The 16,922-nt window shown below is 51.0% G+C and overlaps 1 protein-coding gene across 1 annotated transcript in view; it reads left to right on the top strand.

Moving 5' to 3' along the window:
- RERE (arginine-glutamic acid dipeptide repeats) overlaps positions 1-16,654 on the top strand; it is a 261,457-nt gene extending 244,803 nt beyond the window's left edge. The window contains 21 exon segments of the mRNA XM_032231523.1: positions 451-543; positions 1,496-1,519; positions 1,522-1,551; positions 1,554-1,641; positions 1,643-1,691; positions 3,760-3,921; positions 5,372-5,485; positions 5,782-5,929; positions 5,932-6,106; positions 6,108-6,253; positions 6,256-6,310; positions 6,312-7,058; positions 8,193-8,415; positions 9,234-9,621; positions 9,624-9,674; positions 9,677-9,721; positions 9,724-9,897; positions 9,900-9,950; positions 12,875-13,021; positions 13,205-13,385; positions 13,516-16,654. Of these exon segments, the coding sequence (XP_032087414.1) occupies positions 451-543; positions 1,496-1,519; positions 1,522-1,551; positions 1,554-1,641; positions 1,643-1,691; positions 3,760-3,921; positions 5,372-5,485; positions 5,782-5,929; positions 5,932-6,106; positions 6,108-6,253; positions 6,256-6,310; positions 6,312-7,058; positions 8,193-8,415; positions 9,234-9,621; positions 9,624-9,674; positions 9,677-9,721; positions 9,724-9,897; positions 9,900-9,950; positions 12,875-13,021; positions 13,205-13,385; positions 13,516-13,549 (3,125 nt within the window). The 3' untranslated portion in view covers positions 13,550-16,654.
- The last annotated feature ends 268 nt before the right edge of the window (positions 16,655-16,922 follow it).

The following is a 16,922-nucleotide window of genomic DNA, read 5'->3' as shown; positions in this document are numbered from 1 at the left end:
CCTCTCTCCGCTCCCCTTCTCTCCCTCCTACTTGTTCTCTCCCTCTCCTCCTTTCTCTCTCCCTCCCTCTTTCTCTCCTTTCTCCCTCTCTTTCCCTCCCTCTTCTCTCTCTCCTTTCTCCCTCTTTCCCTCCCTCTCCATTCCACTTTCTTTTTCCTCTTTCTCTCCTCCTTCTCTCTCTCTCCGTTCTCTCTCCCTTCCTTCTCTCCTCTCCATCCCTCTTTTCCTTCCCCCTCTCCCTTCTTTCTTGCCCTCTTTCTCCTCCCTCTCTCTCCTTCTCTCTCCCTGTCCCCTTTGAATTCTTGATAGATTAACTTTATTGATTAGCCTATATAGGCCATATCAAACACAAGGTTCAAACACGCATTGCCAATAAAAGCCTACGAACCACAGAGTAGAGCAAAAGCTCCTTTGAATCTATTACCCTCTCCCCTTCTTAATTCCTCCTAGTGGACTTGAGTTCGGCCAGCGAAGATGATTTCGACAGCGAGGACAGCGAACAGGAGCTGAAGGGCTATGCGTGTCGGCACTGCTTCACCACCAGTACGTATTTTTTACCTGGGGGGTGCGGGGGGGGCTGTCCTGTGAGCCTCCCCTGGGTAGACCAGACTGGAAACAAACACTGCTTTATTGTTGGCTACATCCGCCAATATTTATTGGCTACATCAACAGAATCTTGCAAGGCGCGAAAGTACGAACCTCCTACCGTCTCTTTTACAGCATGAAAAGTTGGGGAGGTCCCCCTTCTGAGGGCTATGCCACCTCTTATCTCACCGTTTCTCCCCTCTGCTTGGAAAGCCTATGCTCCTAGTCCTCGGTGAGGCTCTTCTGCTGAGCCTCCTTCTCAGCCAAATCCAATTTGAACAGAGCTGTTTTGCCAACTCTTTCTCCTGGTGGCTGCTTAGCTCCAGCAACTGCTTCCTGTGGGGGCCCTAAGGACCCTGGGCGGAGAGGGGAGGAGTGACACGTAGAAGCTGGCAAGGCGCCCCTCGATGTGGTGACATCGGTTTGGCCACACCCACCCAGTCACATGGTCACCTAGCCACACCCACCCAGCCAGTCATTAGGCAGGTCATATTAGTGGGTCCTTGAGGTCTGAAATAGATTTATTAGGCCTGTCATATTGGCACATCCGGGGAAACCTGACTCTTAAACACCCTCCCCCCCCCTCGGGTTTCCCCCCTAGTTACAAGTAGAATTTTATTTCCCCTGCCCATGTAGTCCATCACACGGTCCAATCGGGTCCCATTCCAAAGGCTGCTTGGTCTCTTCCAATCCCACCCTCCTTGCTTGCACCTGTGAGGAAAACTCCTGGTCCTCAGAAGGAATTTTGAATTTTATTTTTGGCTACATCCCCCAGCTATCTCTTCCTCCCCCCTTTGCTGTGCAGGAGGGGGAAAATGGTTCCAGGGCTGACACTCCCCGTTTAAATCTGCGATTCATTCCTCCGGGGTTGATGGCATCAATTCCCCCCTCCCCCCCCCATTTTTAACAGCCTCCAAGGACTGGCACCACGGGGGCGGGAAAACATCCTTCTCTGCACGGACTGTCGATCCACTTCAAGAAGTACGGCGAGCTCCCGCCCATCGAGAAGCCGGTGGATCCCCCGCCCTTTATGTTCAAGCCGTCAAAGAGGAAGATGAGGTCTCAGTGGGAAGCATAGCATGAGGACGAGAAGGAGCCGTGGCTCGGTAAGTCCACTTTGTCAGAGTTTGTTGCGGCAATCAAATCCAGAAAGGACACCCAGGTGACTGATTCAGCAGGATTCATTAACTTCTCTTTATATACATACCGTATTTTCAGAGTATAAGACGAACCTTTTTCCCCCAAAAAAGAGGGTGAAAATTTGGGTGCATCTTATACACCAAATGTATACACCCATCCTCACCAGAGGCCAAAAACACGAGGCATGGAGGCAGCGATGGTCTGTGGCAATCCCTGCAGCCTGGAACAGCCGATTGGGGGTATTCCAGCAGTCCGATCTACCGGCCAATCAGCTGTGCTGATGAATCAGGCTGCAATAAGTGCTGAAGCTGACCTGGTTGGTCGGAGTTTGCAGCAGCAATTACATTCAGAAAGCACAGTGACTGATTCAGCAGGATTCAAAATAATAATAACAATATACAATACATTACCAAAAGTAGGTTTTCCAAGGGAGCAGTAAATACAAGCAAAACACAAGCAGTTTCACTTTCAGTTCTCAGCTCAGCCGGGCTCCTTCCTGTCTCCTTGTTGCTCACACAGAAAATTTCAGAGTCCAAATAGCCCTCATTGGCTGACTTAGTTGCCATTCCTATTCATTGGCTGACCTTGTTACCAGGTGTCAGCTGAATACCATGGATGCTGGTAGGCAGAGACAGAATTTTTCTTCTCCTTTATTTTCCTTCCCGAAAACTAAGGTGCATCGTATACTCCGGAGCGTCTTATACTCTGAAAAATCCGATAATAACATATCAAGTAATGTATACAATACCCAGAGTGGTTCTTCCAATATGGTAGGGAGGAGAGATTGTAAGTAGGTACCAACACAGGCAGAGTGTGATTTCAATTTCAGTTCTCAGCACAGCACTCAGAGCTAAGCCATGCCCAGGCTCCTTGCTGTCTGAATCAGCAAACGGCCCCCCATTGGCTGACCTGGTTGCTAAGCCTATTCATTGCCTGACCTTGTTACCATGTTCTATTCCAGCCAGTCCCCAATGGCTGACCTGTTGCCATTGTCTATCCCAGTTCATGAACTAGATACACTACATCACAACTTTGTGAAAAAGTAACAGAATAACAGAGTTTGAAGAGACTTTGGAGTGTGGCTACCGAATGCAAAGAGGAAACATGCCAGCAGTTTGGGAAGTGGCGTTCAGGCTGGCCACGCCCACCCACTCGGCCACATCCACCCAATCAGCCAAACCACCCCCACCCCACCCCCGAGGTCAACTGCAGCCCTCTTGTGGCCCTCAAATGAATTTGAGTTTGATACCCCTGACATTGAACATTGAATAATAGAATTGGAAGGGACCTTGGAGGTCTTCTAGTCCAACCTCCTACTCAAACAGGAACCTATACCCTTTCAGACAAACGGTTGTCCGATCTCTTCTGAAAAACCTTCAGGGATGGAGCACCCACAGCTTCTGGAGGCAAGTCGTTCCACCGGTTAATTGTTCTCACGGTCAAAAAAAAATTCTTCTTGATTCTAGATTGGTTCCCTCCTTGGTTAGTTTCCATCCGCTGCTTCTTGCCCTGCCTTCAGGTGTTTTGGAAAATAGGTTGATGAGGGTCTCAGCCCCTTGTCGCAGGCCCTCAAATATTGGAATATTGCTATCATATCCCCCCCCCCGTCCTTCTTTTCATGATGTTGAACGGGTGGACAAAGCAAGAGAATGGTCCCAATGCACATTATCCTTCCTAGGACTTCCCTGCTTTACTAAGGACTTGAGAACTTTGAGGTTCTCCAGAGAGCATTGGGGTGGCAGTGTGGCTTCCTTCCTGAATGCTGAGGGATGGAAGAAGTCCGCCAGGTGCGTCCTGGGGGCTGGACCTAGCATGGTGGAAACCATGGAACTGAGTTGGCGATTCCTGTCTTCTCCCAAAGGGACCTGGTCAGGACCCCACTAAGTTTGGATTCAGTTGTCCTTGATGGAGACCCAACAGTCGCTTGACCAACACAAGATGGCTTTGGGAGAGAATGAAAGTATTCGCGTTGCCTGTCAAGGCCGGGCCTCCCGGAAGCAGCCTTTGACCTTATCTTTCTCTTTTCACCAGCAGATGTCTACGCTCCGCAGTGGTCGTAAAAAGCAACCCACCAGCCCAGACGGGAGGGCCTCGCCCATCAACGAGGACATCCGATCCAGCGGCCGCAACTCTCCCAGTGCAGCCAGCACGTCTAGTAATGACAGCAAGGCGGATTCAGTCAAGAAATCCACCAAAGTACGTTGCGATGAGAGTTTGGGTGTTCCTCCCCGGGTAAAGGGTCGTAGCAGGCTGAGACAGAAGTCGAGCGCGGCTGATGGAGCTGGCCCTTCCCTTCCGAACCCTCCCGCAGAGTTCCTCATCTTGCCAGCTTCCAGTTAATCCCCTAGCTGGGATTAGGAGTCTTCCCATGTCATCCTTTGGTGTCAGGATCCCAAGCAATGACCCCGTTTCAAACAGAACTCCCGAGGCTGATTCTCAATTTTGGGACATCCCCTTGGCACTAGCTGTGGAAAGCCAAATCTGAGATTTCCCCCGCTTTCTACCTTATTAAAACCGAAAGTTTCACTTTTCCCAAAAAATAATAAGTCACGTTGTCCAATCCAGGGCACTGGCTGGTTGCCTGGCAACTCCTTCCACCTCCAGCCAGTTGGCAGTTAGGATGTCCTTGACCCAGGAGTGGACTAGTTTGTTTTAGTTACAACTCCCCCACCCCACTTCAGCTCCAAGTTGTGTCAAGCTTGAAGCCACGTGAAAGAAAACCCCAATGGAAAACTACAGAAGGAGGAACACCCACAGCTAGGTCAGACGTTCTCCCCTACTTCCCCTCTGCTGACCTTCCATTGGGGAAGCCTGTTGGAAAGCCAATCTCTCAACCCGTCAATGGTGGTGCTTCACTTGAAGCCTCCCATCTCCGTCCATCTCTCCGCTCTGTGTTTCATCCGCTGACCTTCCAATGGGGAAGCCTGTTGGAAAGCCAACCTCTCAACCTATCAGTGGTGATGCTTCACTTGAAGCCTCCCATCTGTGTCCATCTCTCCGCTCTGTGTTCCATCCGCCGACCTTCCAATGGGGAAGCCTGTTGGAAAGCCAATCTCTCAACCCATCAATGGTGGTGCTTCACTTGAAGCTTCCATCTCTCCGCTCCGTGTTCCGTCCTCCAACCTTCCAATGGGGAAGCCTGTTGGAAAACCAACCTCTCAACCCATCAGTGGTGGTGCTTCACTTGAAGCTTCCATCTCTCTGCTCCGTGTTCCATCCTCCAACCTTCCAATGGGGAAGCCTTTTGGAAAACCAACCGCTCAACCCGTCAATGGTGGTGCTTCACTTGAAGCCTCCATCTCCACTCCGTGTTCCATCCGCCAACCTTCCAGTGGGGAAGCCTGTTGGAAAACCAACCTCTCACCCGTCAATGGTGGTGCTTCACTTGAAGCTCCATCTCCACTCCGTGTTCCATCCGCCACCTTCCAGTGGGGAAGCCTGTTGGAAAACCAACCTCTCAACCCATCAGTGGTGGTGCTTCACTTGAAGCCTCCAATCTCTGTCCATCTCTCCGCTCCTTGTTCCTTCCGCCACTTCAGGAAATCCCCTTGTGTTATTTGGCCCCGAGTGTGAAGCCTTTAGGAGGCCACTAGCCCTGATCCTTTCCTTTAAACCACGTTGCTTTTTTCCCCCTCTTCTGTGGCAGAAGATTAAAGAAGAGGCTTCTTCTCCTCTCAAGAGCTCCAAGAGGCAGCGAGAAAAGGCGGCGTCCGACAGCGAGGAGCCCGACCGCATCAATGCCAAGAAAACCAAAACCCAGGTGAGTTCCTTGGAGAAGAAGCCACTGGCGCTAGCTTGGGTGGGTGGGTGGAAGCCCATCTTGAAACCAGAGTTAGGGGAGGCCTTGGGTGTCAGATCCGGCCCCACGGTGGTCTTCCGAAGGGCACCAGGGTGGTTGGCTTGTCCTCCAGGGGTGGCATGATCTGATGGAAGCCGTGAGATGCTCAGATACCCGTCTGGCCTGGGGTTGCTCCCCTCCGCCTCCATGGCAGTTTTCTGGAGGATCTAAACTCCTGGCATGTCCTCCCCCTCCTTCTCCCGCTTCTTCCTCTGCAGGAGATCAGCCGGCCGAACTCTCCCTCAGAGGGTGAAGGGGAGAGCTCCGACAGCCGCAGCGTGAACGACGAGGGCAGCAGCGACCCCAAAGACATCGACCAGGACAACCGCAGCACCTCGCCCAGCATCTCCAGCCCGCAGGATAACGAAGTGACTCGGATTCCTCGGCCCAGCAGCAGCCATCTCTCCAGGCCGCCAACGGCCCGGCTCAGCCTCCGGGGCCCCTCCCAGCACAGCTGCCCTCCTTGCCGGCCAGCTCCAGCATCCCCTCTTCCGCTGTCGTCCCGCACATGTCCCCTTCAGGAGCGCAGCCCTCCAGCCAGCCTCTGCCCCAGCCTCCCTCATTCGCACATCCAGCAGGGCCCTTCGTTGCATCCGCCCAGGCTGCCTTCCCCTCCTCACCCGCCGCTGCAGCCACTCGCCGGGGCCTCCGGCCAGCCCCAGGGCCTCCCCCCGCCGCACCCTCAGCCGCCCTCCATGGCCAGATACAGGCCCTCCCGCACAGCCTGCAAGCTCAGCCCCTCTTGCCCACCCGCCCCCCTGCAGCCCTTCGCCCTCCCGCCCCAGGCCTTGCCAGCCTCCTCTTCACAGTCTCAGGGTCCCCTGCCTCCCCCGGCCCACCCTGCCCTGCAGGTCCAAGTGCCCTCCTCGTCCCCCCTGTCTTCCCAGTGTCCCCGGGAGCAGCCCCTGCCCCCCGCCCCCATGGCCATGCCCCACATCAAGCCCCCTCCCACCACGCCCATCCCGCCTCTCCCCACGCTACCCTCCCACAAGCACCTCTCGGGCCCTTCGCCGTTCTCCATGAACTCCAACCTGCCCCCGCCCCCTGCGCTGAAGCCGCTCAGCTCCCTCTCGACCCACCACCCGCCCTCAGCGCACCCCCCTCCCCTGCAGCTGATGCCCCAGAGCCAACCCCTACAGCCGTCCCCCGCCCAGCCCCCAGTCCTCACCCAGAGCCACCCGGCTCCTCCCCAGCCTTCTTTCGCCCAGCACCCCTTTGTTCCTGGGGGGCCGCCTCCCGCCACACCTCCCTCCTGCCCGTCGACTTCCACGCCGCCATCTGTGCCAAGCGCCCCGAGCCAGGGGGCTGTGCCCAGCTCAGCGGCCTGCAGCGGAAACGTCCCCGTGGTGACCCCTTGCACCGTCCCCTCCATCCAGATTAAGGAGGAGGCGCCCGACGAGGTTGAGGAGCCCGAGAGCCCACCTCCGCCAACCCGGAGCCCCTCGCCAGAACCCACGGTGGTGGACACGCCAAGCCACGCCAGTCAGTCAGCTAGGTGAGGAGGACGATCTCGTGATTATTTCTTGGAAAGGTGGAAACCCAACCCCCCACCCAAAAAAAAATAATTCAATTCATTCCCACCTGGCCCATCTGCTTAGCTGGAAGAGAGAGTTTTTGGCAGGCTTGTGGAACAGATGGTTGTGAAGGCAGCCCTTTGTGGGGTATTCAGGAAATGAAATGTGGCTTAGTGTATCACTGTTGTGGCCGGCCAGCGGAGCTGGCAGCAGATTCGGAGAGTGAGGAGGTTGAGGAGGAACATGGGCCAATCCTGGAGTCTGGGAAAGGCTTTGATGAAGGCTCTGTGTCAGAGGCAGAGAGGGGGCCAGGGCTGTATGCCAGCTATCAGCTGCCTTCGGAGTTGGACATCAGTGAGGCAGAAGAACAGCTGGAGCCTGTTCCCAGTATGCACAAGCGCAGCGCTGCCAGACGAAGGGAACAGCTAAAGAACAGGGGTCCACTTGGGAGTAAGGTCACAGGTAGATGGTGAATGGCCCCTCCCAGAAGGAATAAAAGGAGCGAAAGGGGAGTGGAGTTTGCAGGAGACATTCGTTCATTCCTGCATTCTTGCCAAGTATTGTGGCGTCTGAAAGATATCGGCCTGGCCACTCTCCAAGCCTGTTAAAGGTCAATAATTGTGCACTATCTTGAAAGACTGCGGGAGAGAAAAGAATTTGCTGGAGAGGAATTCACTGTAAACTAAATAAAAGAGGTTTATCGGGACGAGGACTCGGCTTCGTGCTGCTGGGGAAGCTGAGATCAGAACAGGTAGTTTAGTTCTAACCTCTAGTAAGGACTATAGTAGTCTTGTGTGTATATAACAATGCTTAGAACAAGGAAAGGGATAAAAATAAAGACACGTAAGAATAATTTTTTTGTCAGAATAAAAATGTAGCTTGCACAAGGCATCCTTGGTTCAAACAAGGATTCCTCCGAAGCTTGATTTCCAAATTAGGAGAACAAAGCCCATTTCCTATCTTAGATCCACATTTCTGAGTTTTGTGCATTCCTGGCTATAGTTTGTTTAAAGAGATTGTGACAATCTGTCTTTAATGCCCAGGATCCCGCTGCTTTTTTTTCTGCGCCAATTGTTTTTAAGTTTCTCGTCCTGCCCTTCCGTCCGTCCTTGCAGGTTCTACAAGCACCTGGACCGCGGCTACAATTCCTGCGCCAGGACGGACCTGTACTTCATGCCGCTGGCCGGCTCCAAACTGGCGAAGAAGCGAGAAGAGGCAATCGAGAGAGCCAAGCGGGAAGCGGAGCAGAAAGCGAGAGAAGAGAGGGAACGGGAAAAAGAGAAGGAGAAGGAGAGGGAACGAGAACGGGAGCGCGAGAGGGAGGCCGAGAGGGTGGCGGTAAGTTTTGTCTTGTCTGCAAAAGTGGGGCGGAGGGGGACTGGATCGGACCCCAAAAGGAAGAGAGACCCACAATTTCCGAAGTGTTCACTTGTTCATTGTCCTCACTGTTAGGAAGTTTCTCCTTAGTTCTAAGTTGCTTCTCTCCTTGCTTAGTTTCCATCCGTTGTTTCTTCTCCTTCCTTCTTTGGAAAGTAGGTTGACCACCCCCCCCCCCCTTAAATATTGGAAGACTGCTATCATGTTCATGTTCCCCTAGTCCTTTTTTGGTCCAGACTAGACGTACCCAAGGGGACGCGGGGGCTCAGTGGCTAAGACGCTGAGCTTGTCAATCAGAAAGGTCGGCAGTTTGGAGGTTCGAATCCCCAGCGCCGCATAACGGACTGAGCTCCCGTCACTTGTCCCAGCTTCTGCCAACCTAGCAGTTCGGAAGCATGTTTAAAAAATGCAAGTAGAAAAATAAGGACCACCTTTGGTGGGAATGTGACAGCGTTTGATGCTCCTTCGGGAGTTGTGTCATGCTGGCCACATGACTACGGAGACATCTTTGGACAGCGCTGGCTCTTCGGCTTTGAAACGGAGATGAGCACCGCCCCCTAGAGTCGGGAACGACTGGCACATATGTGCGAGGGGAACCTTTACCTTTAGACATACCCAATTCCTGCAATCATTCTCCATATCTTGTTGTCTCCACGCCTTTAATCATGTTAGTTGCTCGTAGTCGAAATCTCCCATTGAAGAATTGGGAGAGTAGGAAACTTTTGGGCTGGGGTTTTCTTTGGAATTTGCCCTGAGACCCTCTCTCTTTTCTCCCACAGAAAGCATCCAGTTCCTCCCACGACAGTCGTCTCGGAGAATCTCAGCTGAGCGGCCCAGCACACATGAGGCCGTCTTTCGAACCGCCCCCCACTACCATCGCAGCTGTGCCCCCTTACATCGGTCCGGACACCCCGGCCCTACGGACGCTGAGCGAGTATGCGCGTCCCCACGTCATGTCCCCCACCAACCGGAACCACCCTTTCTTCGTTCCCCTCAATCCCGCCGACCCGCTCTTGGCCTACCACATGCCGGGCCTCTACAACGTGGACCCCACCCTCCGGGAGCGGGAGCTGCGGGAACGGGAGCTGCGGGAACGGGAGATCAGGGAGCGGGAACTGCGGGAAAGGATGAAGCCGGGTTTTGAGGTGAAGCCTCCCGAACTGGATCCCTTCACCCGGCCACCAACCCCATGGAGCACTTTGCCCGTCACGGGGCCCTCACCCTCCCCCGACCGCAGGCCCTCACCCCTTCGCTTCTTTCCACCCTGGCTTAACCCTCTGGAGAGGGAGAGACTCGCTTTAGGCCGCCCGCAGTTACGGCCCGAAATGAGCTACCCAGACAGACTGGCTGCCGAGAGGATCCACGCCGAGCGGATGGCGTCCCTCACCAACGATCCCTTGGCCCGGCTCCAGATGTTCAACGTGACACCCCACCACCACCAACATTCCACATCCATTCACATCTGCATCTCCACCAACAGGACCCACTACATCAAGGTGAGGCCCTAGCGATCTCCATCATCCCTTTGCTGAGTGGGCAAGGAGGTATCCTCGGATGGGCACAGAACTGGCGCATCGGGATTGAATTGGGTTGCCAGGTCTCTCGCAGCCTGAGACTGGCGCACATTCCTCGACTTTCAGAGTTAACAACGGCATTGAAAAAACAGAGCCGTCATTCACACAACCGTTGCAGCATCCCCATGGCCACGTGATCAGAGTCCAGCCGCTTGGCAACTGGCTCATATTTATGACGGTCGCAGTGCCCCGGAGTCCACACGATCTCCTCTTGCGATCTCCTTCTGACAGTAGATGGAGAAGCCAGATTTGCTTAGCAATCGTGCTACCAACTTAGCAACTGCAGTGATTCCCTTAACAACTGCGGCAAGAAAGTTCGTAAAATGAGGCAAAACTCACTGAGGGCTTTTGGGTGGCTCAATTGTGGGCCGTAAATCGAGTACCACCCATGTTTAAGGGAATCCCTTTCAGATTTTGCTTCTCGGGAACCATTCCAAGAGACATTCTCCTAGCTCAGTGTTTCTCAACCTTGTCAACTTGAAGATGTCTGGACTTCAACTCCCAGAATTCCCCAGCTGGCTGGGGAATTCTGGGAGTTGAAGTCCAGACATCTTCAAGTTGACAAGGTTGAGAAATACTCTCCTAGCTGTAGCATCTCCCTTCCTATTTAAATCCATCTTTAACGACTAGATTCCCCTCCTGGCCCAACATATAAACCCCAAAATGCCTCAGGCCTATAGGCCGAACCACAAGGTGGTTCCCCTGTTTTTTTGCCAAGGATGCTCCCCAAGATATCTCTGTGGCGTCCTCTGCTGTTGAGCTCAATGCAGAGCCTTCATTTTACTCGCTGTTCGCATCCCCAGCGCCGCGTAACAGAGTGAGCTCCTGTGACTTGTCCCAGCTTCTGCCAATCGAGCAGTTCGAAAGCACATAAAAAAATGCAAGTAGAAAAATAGGAACCACCTTTGGAGGGAAGGGAAACAGCGTTCCGTGCACCTTCGGGCGTTGAGTCATGCCGGCCACATGACCACGGAGATGTCTTCGGGCAGCGCTGGCTCTTCGGCTTCGAAACGGAGATGAGCAACGCCCCCTAGAGTCGGGAACGACTAGCACATATATGTGAGGGAAATCTTCAGTCTGTCAGTTTGGGGCATTAAGTTTTGCTGGGTGCTTTTGACATCTATGGGTTCCAAGTAATAAGTAATTTTTTTCCAAGCAGGGAATTTGGAAAGGCGATAAGAGGCTGCCTAAAATACTGAGGGTTACCGTGTTTCCCCCAAAATAAAACGGTGTCTTATTTTCTTTTGACACCCCCCCCCCAAATAAACACTTGGCCTTATTTTCAGGGAGGTCCTATTATTTTTGAGGTGTAGGAAGCGGTAACCGTGGTCACCTCATGGCTGCTGCTGTGTTGCAATATTTTCGGGGAGGGCTTATTTTAGCGCATGCGCTCAAAAGCCCGATTGGCCTTATTACCTGGGGAGGGCTAATTTTCGGGAAAACGGGGTAGATCCATTTCAAGCAAGGCAATTCGATTCCTCAAAGGATAGCTTTATTGGAAATATATTGGCACATACCTGGTGAAAACCAACTCTGAAGGTTCCCGCAGTTTTCAGCTGATTAAAAGTAAAAGTTTTTCTCTCCACCCCGAACCATCAGTCCCATGGTCCAATCAATCCTGGCGCTGTCTGATGGTGACCGGTAACATCACTCCTCCTTCCTCTGGCCAGGTGTGAGAACGTCCTTGGTTCCCAAGAGAAAGTATTTCATTTGGACTACACAACCCCAGCTATCTTTAATCCCCTCCCGCCGCCTATTCCTTGGCGCCAGTGTGGCAACACTGAAGCGCCAAGATGGCTTCAGCCAGGCCACGTTCGTGGTTGATAGCCTCCACGTGTGGCTTACCGTTCTGCGTTGGCAGCTCTCTCCGCACCAGGAGGGAAGTGGTGGTTGAACCTGCAGGCCGATAATCGGGTTGAAAGAGGACTAGGGTCGTTTAATCAAATTGTTCTGACTGAGGAAGCAAACTCCTGGTCCCGACAAAAACCCCTTTTATTAATTGACTGTGGATTCTGCTCTTTCACATCCAGCAAAGTCTTTCAAGGGAGGATTTACGGTCACAGACCTTATCTGGCTTGGAGAGCTGCCAGGCCGATCTCTGCAGAACTTGGCAAGGAGTCTCAGAGAGTCACGAACCAATGAAGCGAACTAATGGTCTCCTGCAAACTCCACTCTCCCTTCGCTCCTCTTTTATTTCCTCTGGGAGGGGCCATTCATCATCCACCTGTGGCCTTACTCCCAAGTCGACCCCTGTTCTTTAGCTCTGGCCACTCTCACTTGGGAACAGGCTCCAGCTGTTCTTCTGCCTCACTGATTCCTGACTCTGAAGGCAGCTGATAACTGGCATATGGCTCTGGCCTCCTCTCTGCCTCCGACACAGAGCCCTCGTCCGAGCCTTCCACAGACTCCAGGACTGGCCCATCTTTCCCCCTCCCCCCAATCCTCCTCACTTTCCGACTCTGGTACCAGCTCCCCTGGCGGGCCACAACACAAATCATGGTCCTACCAGGTGTCCTGTTTGAGAGAAGGAACCCCTAGGAGGCGCATAGAAGCCCCTAAGGAGGTGTGGACACAGGGAGGTGGCCTGGATTGGGGTGCATCAGGGGAGAGAAAGAACAGTAGTTAACGAGTTAAGATGTTGGTGGCAACCCTTGTGGAAATAGTCAATCCGAGATCTGATGCCCAGAGCTGGTATCATGTCGGTTCGGACCCGTTCACCAGAACCAGTAGCGGAGATCCGGGGGGGGGGGGGGCGGCTAGAGTTGGGAACGAGTTGGGAACCTTTTGAACAGGTGTTCATCCCTCCCTCCCCTCCCCCTCTTTCTCCTTCCCACTCCCTTCTGCAGGCTCAGCCGGACCCGTTCATCCCCTTGTGGACCCTTTAGCCGCTGGACCGCACTTGGCACGCTTCCCTTACCCTCCCGGAACCATCCCCAACCCGTTGCTAGGACAGCCGTCTCACGAGCATGAAATGCTGCGGCATCCCGTCTTCGGTGAGTTGGGGACGGGGGATGGACGATGGCCCTATTTAGATGTGTTTCCCCCATAAGGCCAACTCGGTGCCTTTGATACGTCCATTGGTGGGACGTGGAAGACCCCAGTGGGGTGGCGGGCGGGCGGGGGAATAATCCATGCCCTGTTCGCCTCTGGAGGTGCCTGTGCCTCTTTTCTCCCAGGTGCCCACTACCCACGGGATCTCCCTGGCGCCATCCCTCCTCCCATGTCAGCGGCCCATCAGTTACAAGCTATGCACGCCCAGTCGGCAGAGCTTCAACGACTCGCCATGGAACAGCAATGGCTTCACGGTCACCCCCACATCCACGGGGGGCATCTTCCCAGCCAGGAAGACTATTACAGGTAAGTGGACACATTCTGGACAACCCCCCCCCCCCCCCAAACGGCTGCTTCTAAAAGAGGCTTCCCCCCTAACCCCCCTCCTCCTCCTTGCTTTTCACTTCCCGCTTCTTCTTCTTTCTTTTTTTTCCAGCCGCCTGAAGAAAGAGGGCGACAAGCAGTTGTAATACCTTATTTATTTGTGACGCTGACTACTCAAGTTCCTAGTCCTCGGGGGAGCAGTGGAATGTGTTTGAATCTCGAGAACTGCTGGAAAAGCAAAAATTTTCTCTTCCGGAGAGAACGTTCTTCTCTCTTTTCACACACGGGAAACACCCAGCAGTTCCCCCCGTCCCGTCTCCCCCCCTCGGCCCCACGCGTTTCGCCCGAAAAGCCAGACCTCACAAGACGTGAAATTGGTGCATATGTTCTATATAGCATTCATTTGTAGGAAAGATTTCTTCCAGAGCAGTCCAGGAATTTCCTTGCATGACTAAACCTGTCAAAAGGCCTTTCTTTGTTTGTTGGTTTTTGGAATGGGAGGAAGAAGAGGAAAAAGCGAAACAGAGCCGGAGAGAAATTAATCCAAATTAATTTCCTCGAGCAATCTTGGGACATTTGGTTTGGTTATGTTTTGGCTGTTGGTTTTATTCTTATTTTTTTGTATTATTTTTCATTTTGAGTAGGTGCTAGTTTCAGGTTCACAACCTCTTAACGCAGGCCACTGTGCATATAAAAAAAAAGTATATTCAATTTATATATATATATACTTAAAAAAAAATAAACCTCCGAGAATCGCAAATAGTGGCTTTTACAACCTCTGAAAAAAAAATCCAAGTGCTATAATAGAATTTTTAAAAAAAGAAAAAAAAATCTACTTTTATTTTAATACATTGTAGGCAAACTTCATAATTTTAAAGAGAGCTTTGCAAGCATGGCTTTTTAAGTCTGTAAATAACTTTTTGGGGGAGGGGTTAGGGGTTTTAAAAAAGATGATTATAATTTCATGAATTCCTGATTATTAATATTATTATTATTATTATTATTTTGCCTCTTCTCCCAGCCCCGACTCCTTCCTCTTCCTCATAAAATCATCTACTTCTTAAACCTGGTGTTCACAAGAATATAGACTTGATTTTTTAAACAGATAAGAGGAATATATATATATATATAAGTGACCCTTCGATTCAGGGAAAGGGAGTACCATAAAGTCAATAATTTCAGAACGGCTGGTCGGCGCGCAAGCATTTAAAAGGAGTGGCAGGGATAATATTAAAAAAACACATTTTTTTTTGTGCACACGTTAAATGTGCAACGTTCTTTATTTAATTAGTTCCTCGCTCTTCCTTCAGTAGCTGGTTGTGTTACAAAGCAGTTGTTCGAGCAGGAAGTCACACCTCATTTCCAATTCATGGGTACTTCACCTCATCCCCAGGTGCCTCTTTACATGCACCCTCCTTTTCCTGATTTTATTGTTGTTGTTTTTTTAAAAATCCCAAAAGTGTAGGAACATTGAAAGTTTTTTGGCTGTAAGCCCTACCTTTTCTTAGTTGGGGGCATGTGGATCTTTTCATCCAGCCCATAAATTTCAATCTCAATCATTTTGAGAGAAGCTAAAATGGGTTGGCAGAGCAGTAGGCTTTCAAACCAGTTATGCAAAATGCAGGGTTTTTTTTCTAGGCTGGCTGCAAATATAATTTTAAGTCACCCACGGTGGTTCAGGCAGGCTCTCTCCTCCCGTGTTGGGAAGAGGAATAAATCAGAATTTTGCAGCACTCAGAATGTTTGGTTAAGACGACTGCATTTCCGCGAGAATATTAACGCCAGCATCCAGCTAAGCTACCTGGCCGTTGGCTGGAATCGCACTGTGAATCCTAACCTTTCCCACGGTTATGTCAGACAAGCTTTTAAATTTGGGAGGCCGATACGAAACGTGCATCTCGTTACCACTTCCCCTCCTATCAAAAGCCTTTGCTGCACCGTGTCTCGTCCCCCCCCCCTTATTTTTTTTGGGGGGGGAGCCAAGATTTCTGGCGCAAAGGACATTTTAAAAAAAATCAACCCACCTGTTTTCTCAGGATAGGCCTCTCCATCCTTCAAAATCCCCCCTCCTGAGCACTTTGCAGCCTGCCCATCATCCCTTTCGCCCTAAAGGTTTTTTTTTTAAAAAAAAAAAAATCCCAGCACCAACCTGCATCTCTGTTTCACAGGATAGATTTGGCTTGGCTCTTGGGGATGGGTCTTTTGGGGTGGGTCTCACCCCTCCCGGAATTAAACCTCAATCCACCTTGGTGAACTGATGCTTCTGCCTTGCCTTACCTCAAAAGATATAAACGGTTGAATCCAGCCTTTGGGAGGCAGGGGGGGGGGGGAGGGAGAGAATGGGATTGAGAAGCAGGGAAAGCGTTTTATTTTAATTTTATTTTTTTTGCAACTCGGATGCAAAAAAGAAAAAAAAATATGTATTTTTCCCACCGACTAGCAAGACAAGCTAAAAAGAAGTTGAAGGAACCTTGAAAAGTTAATTCATTCTTCTGGAGTGGAAAACACTAAAAAAAAAAAAAAAAGCAGAACAGCTCCCAATAATTGTGAAAATCTTTCTTCCGTCTCCGTTCGTGCAAAGAGAAAAGTGAAATCTAATTTCAACAGGTAAACCTCGAGTCTTTGGGGGAATCTGCCTTAAACGTAGATCCCCTTTTGGGAAACCGCGGACAACAGAAGTTGCATTCTCAAGTCAAAGGTAACCATCCTGTTGAACTCCCACCCACCCTCCCATTTTTCCTCCCTCCAGTTTTCCAATTTAAATATTTTGAATCATTCCAGGGCGGGAAAAACCTTTTAACTCGCAGTGTTAACTTCTTCCCAATCTTAGCAATCGCCTTCCTCTGTTGCAGTCGATTTTTTTTTTTCCTTTTGTGGATTAACATTTCTGCAGAACATTTTCGGTTTGTTTTTTTTTGTTTTCACAACACATTTCTCTCATTCTGATTGCCCACTCTCCTAGTTTGGAGTGGGCAATTATTTTTGTTTGTTCGTTTTATTTCACACCAACCCGTCTCTTGTTCAGTGTTGTCCTTTATTCAAGCTCTCCCTTCTGACAACTACGTTTATATATATCTTGAGGTTTAGTGTATATATATGAGTAGTTTGCCATGGGATAACACAGTGTAAAGCAGGATATAGAAAAAGAAAAAAAAAAACCCAGGAGTTGTGAATTCTGTGTTCTCTCCATTTGAGTATTTTGTAATTTTTTTGAAATATTTGTGGACATAAATAAAAACCGAGCTACACTACCTCCCCGTTTTGCCTTTTCTTTGTATATGTGGGGGGGGGTTGAAGGGGGTGTAAAAACTGGAGGTCACAGGCGAAAGAGGCTCTTTTGCACATCCAACACCCATTTTGTCCACCGTGGAGAAGCAAACGGGCAGCAAGGTAAGAGGGTTTCCGCAGGGATGATGGATGGTTTTCAGATGGCAGATATTCTGAAAATTATAATCTCAGATATTCTGAAAATTATAATCTCAGATATTCTGAAAATAATCTCATTCTGAAAAAAAAATG

This window comes from Thamnophis elegans, chromosome 15 (genome assembly GCF_009769535.1).
Source record: "Thamnophis elegans isolate rThaEle1 chromosome 15, rThaEle1.pri, whole genome shotgun sequence".
Classification (NCBI taxonomy): Eukaryota; Metazoa; Chordata; class Lepidosauria; order Squamata; family Colubridae; genus Thamnophis; species Thamnophis elegans.
This window is presented reverse-complemented; position numbering and strand designations above follow the sequence as displayed.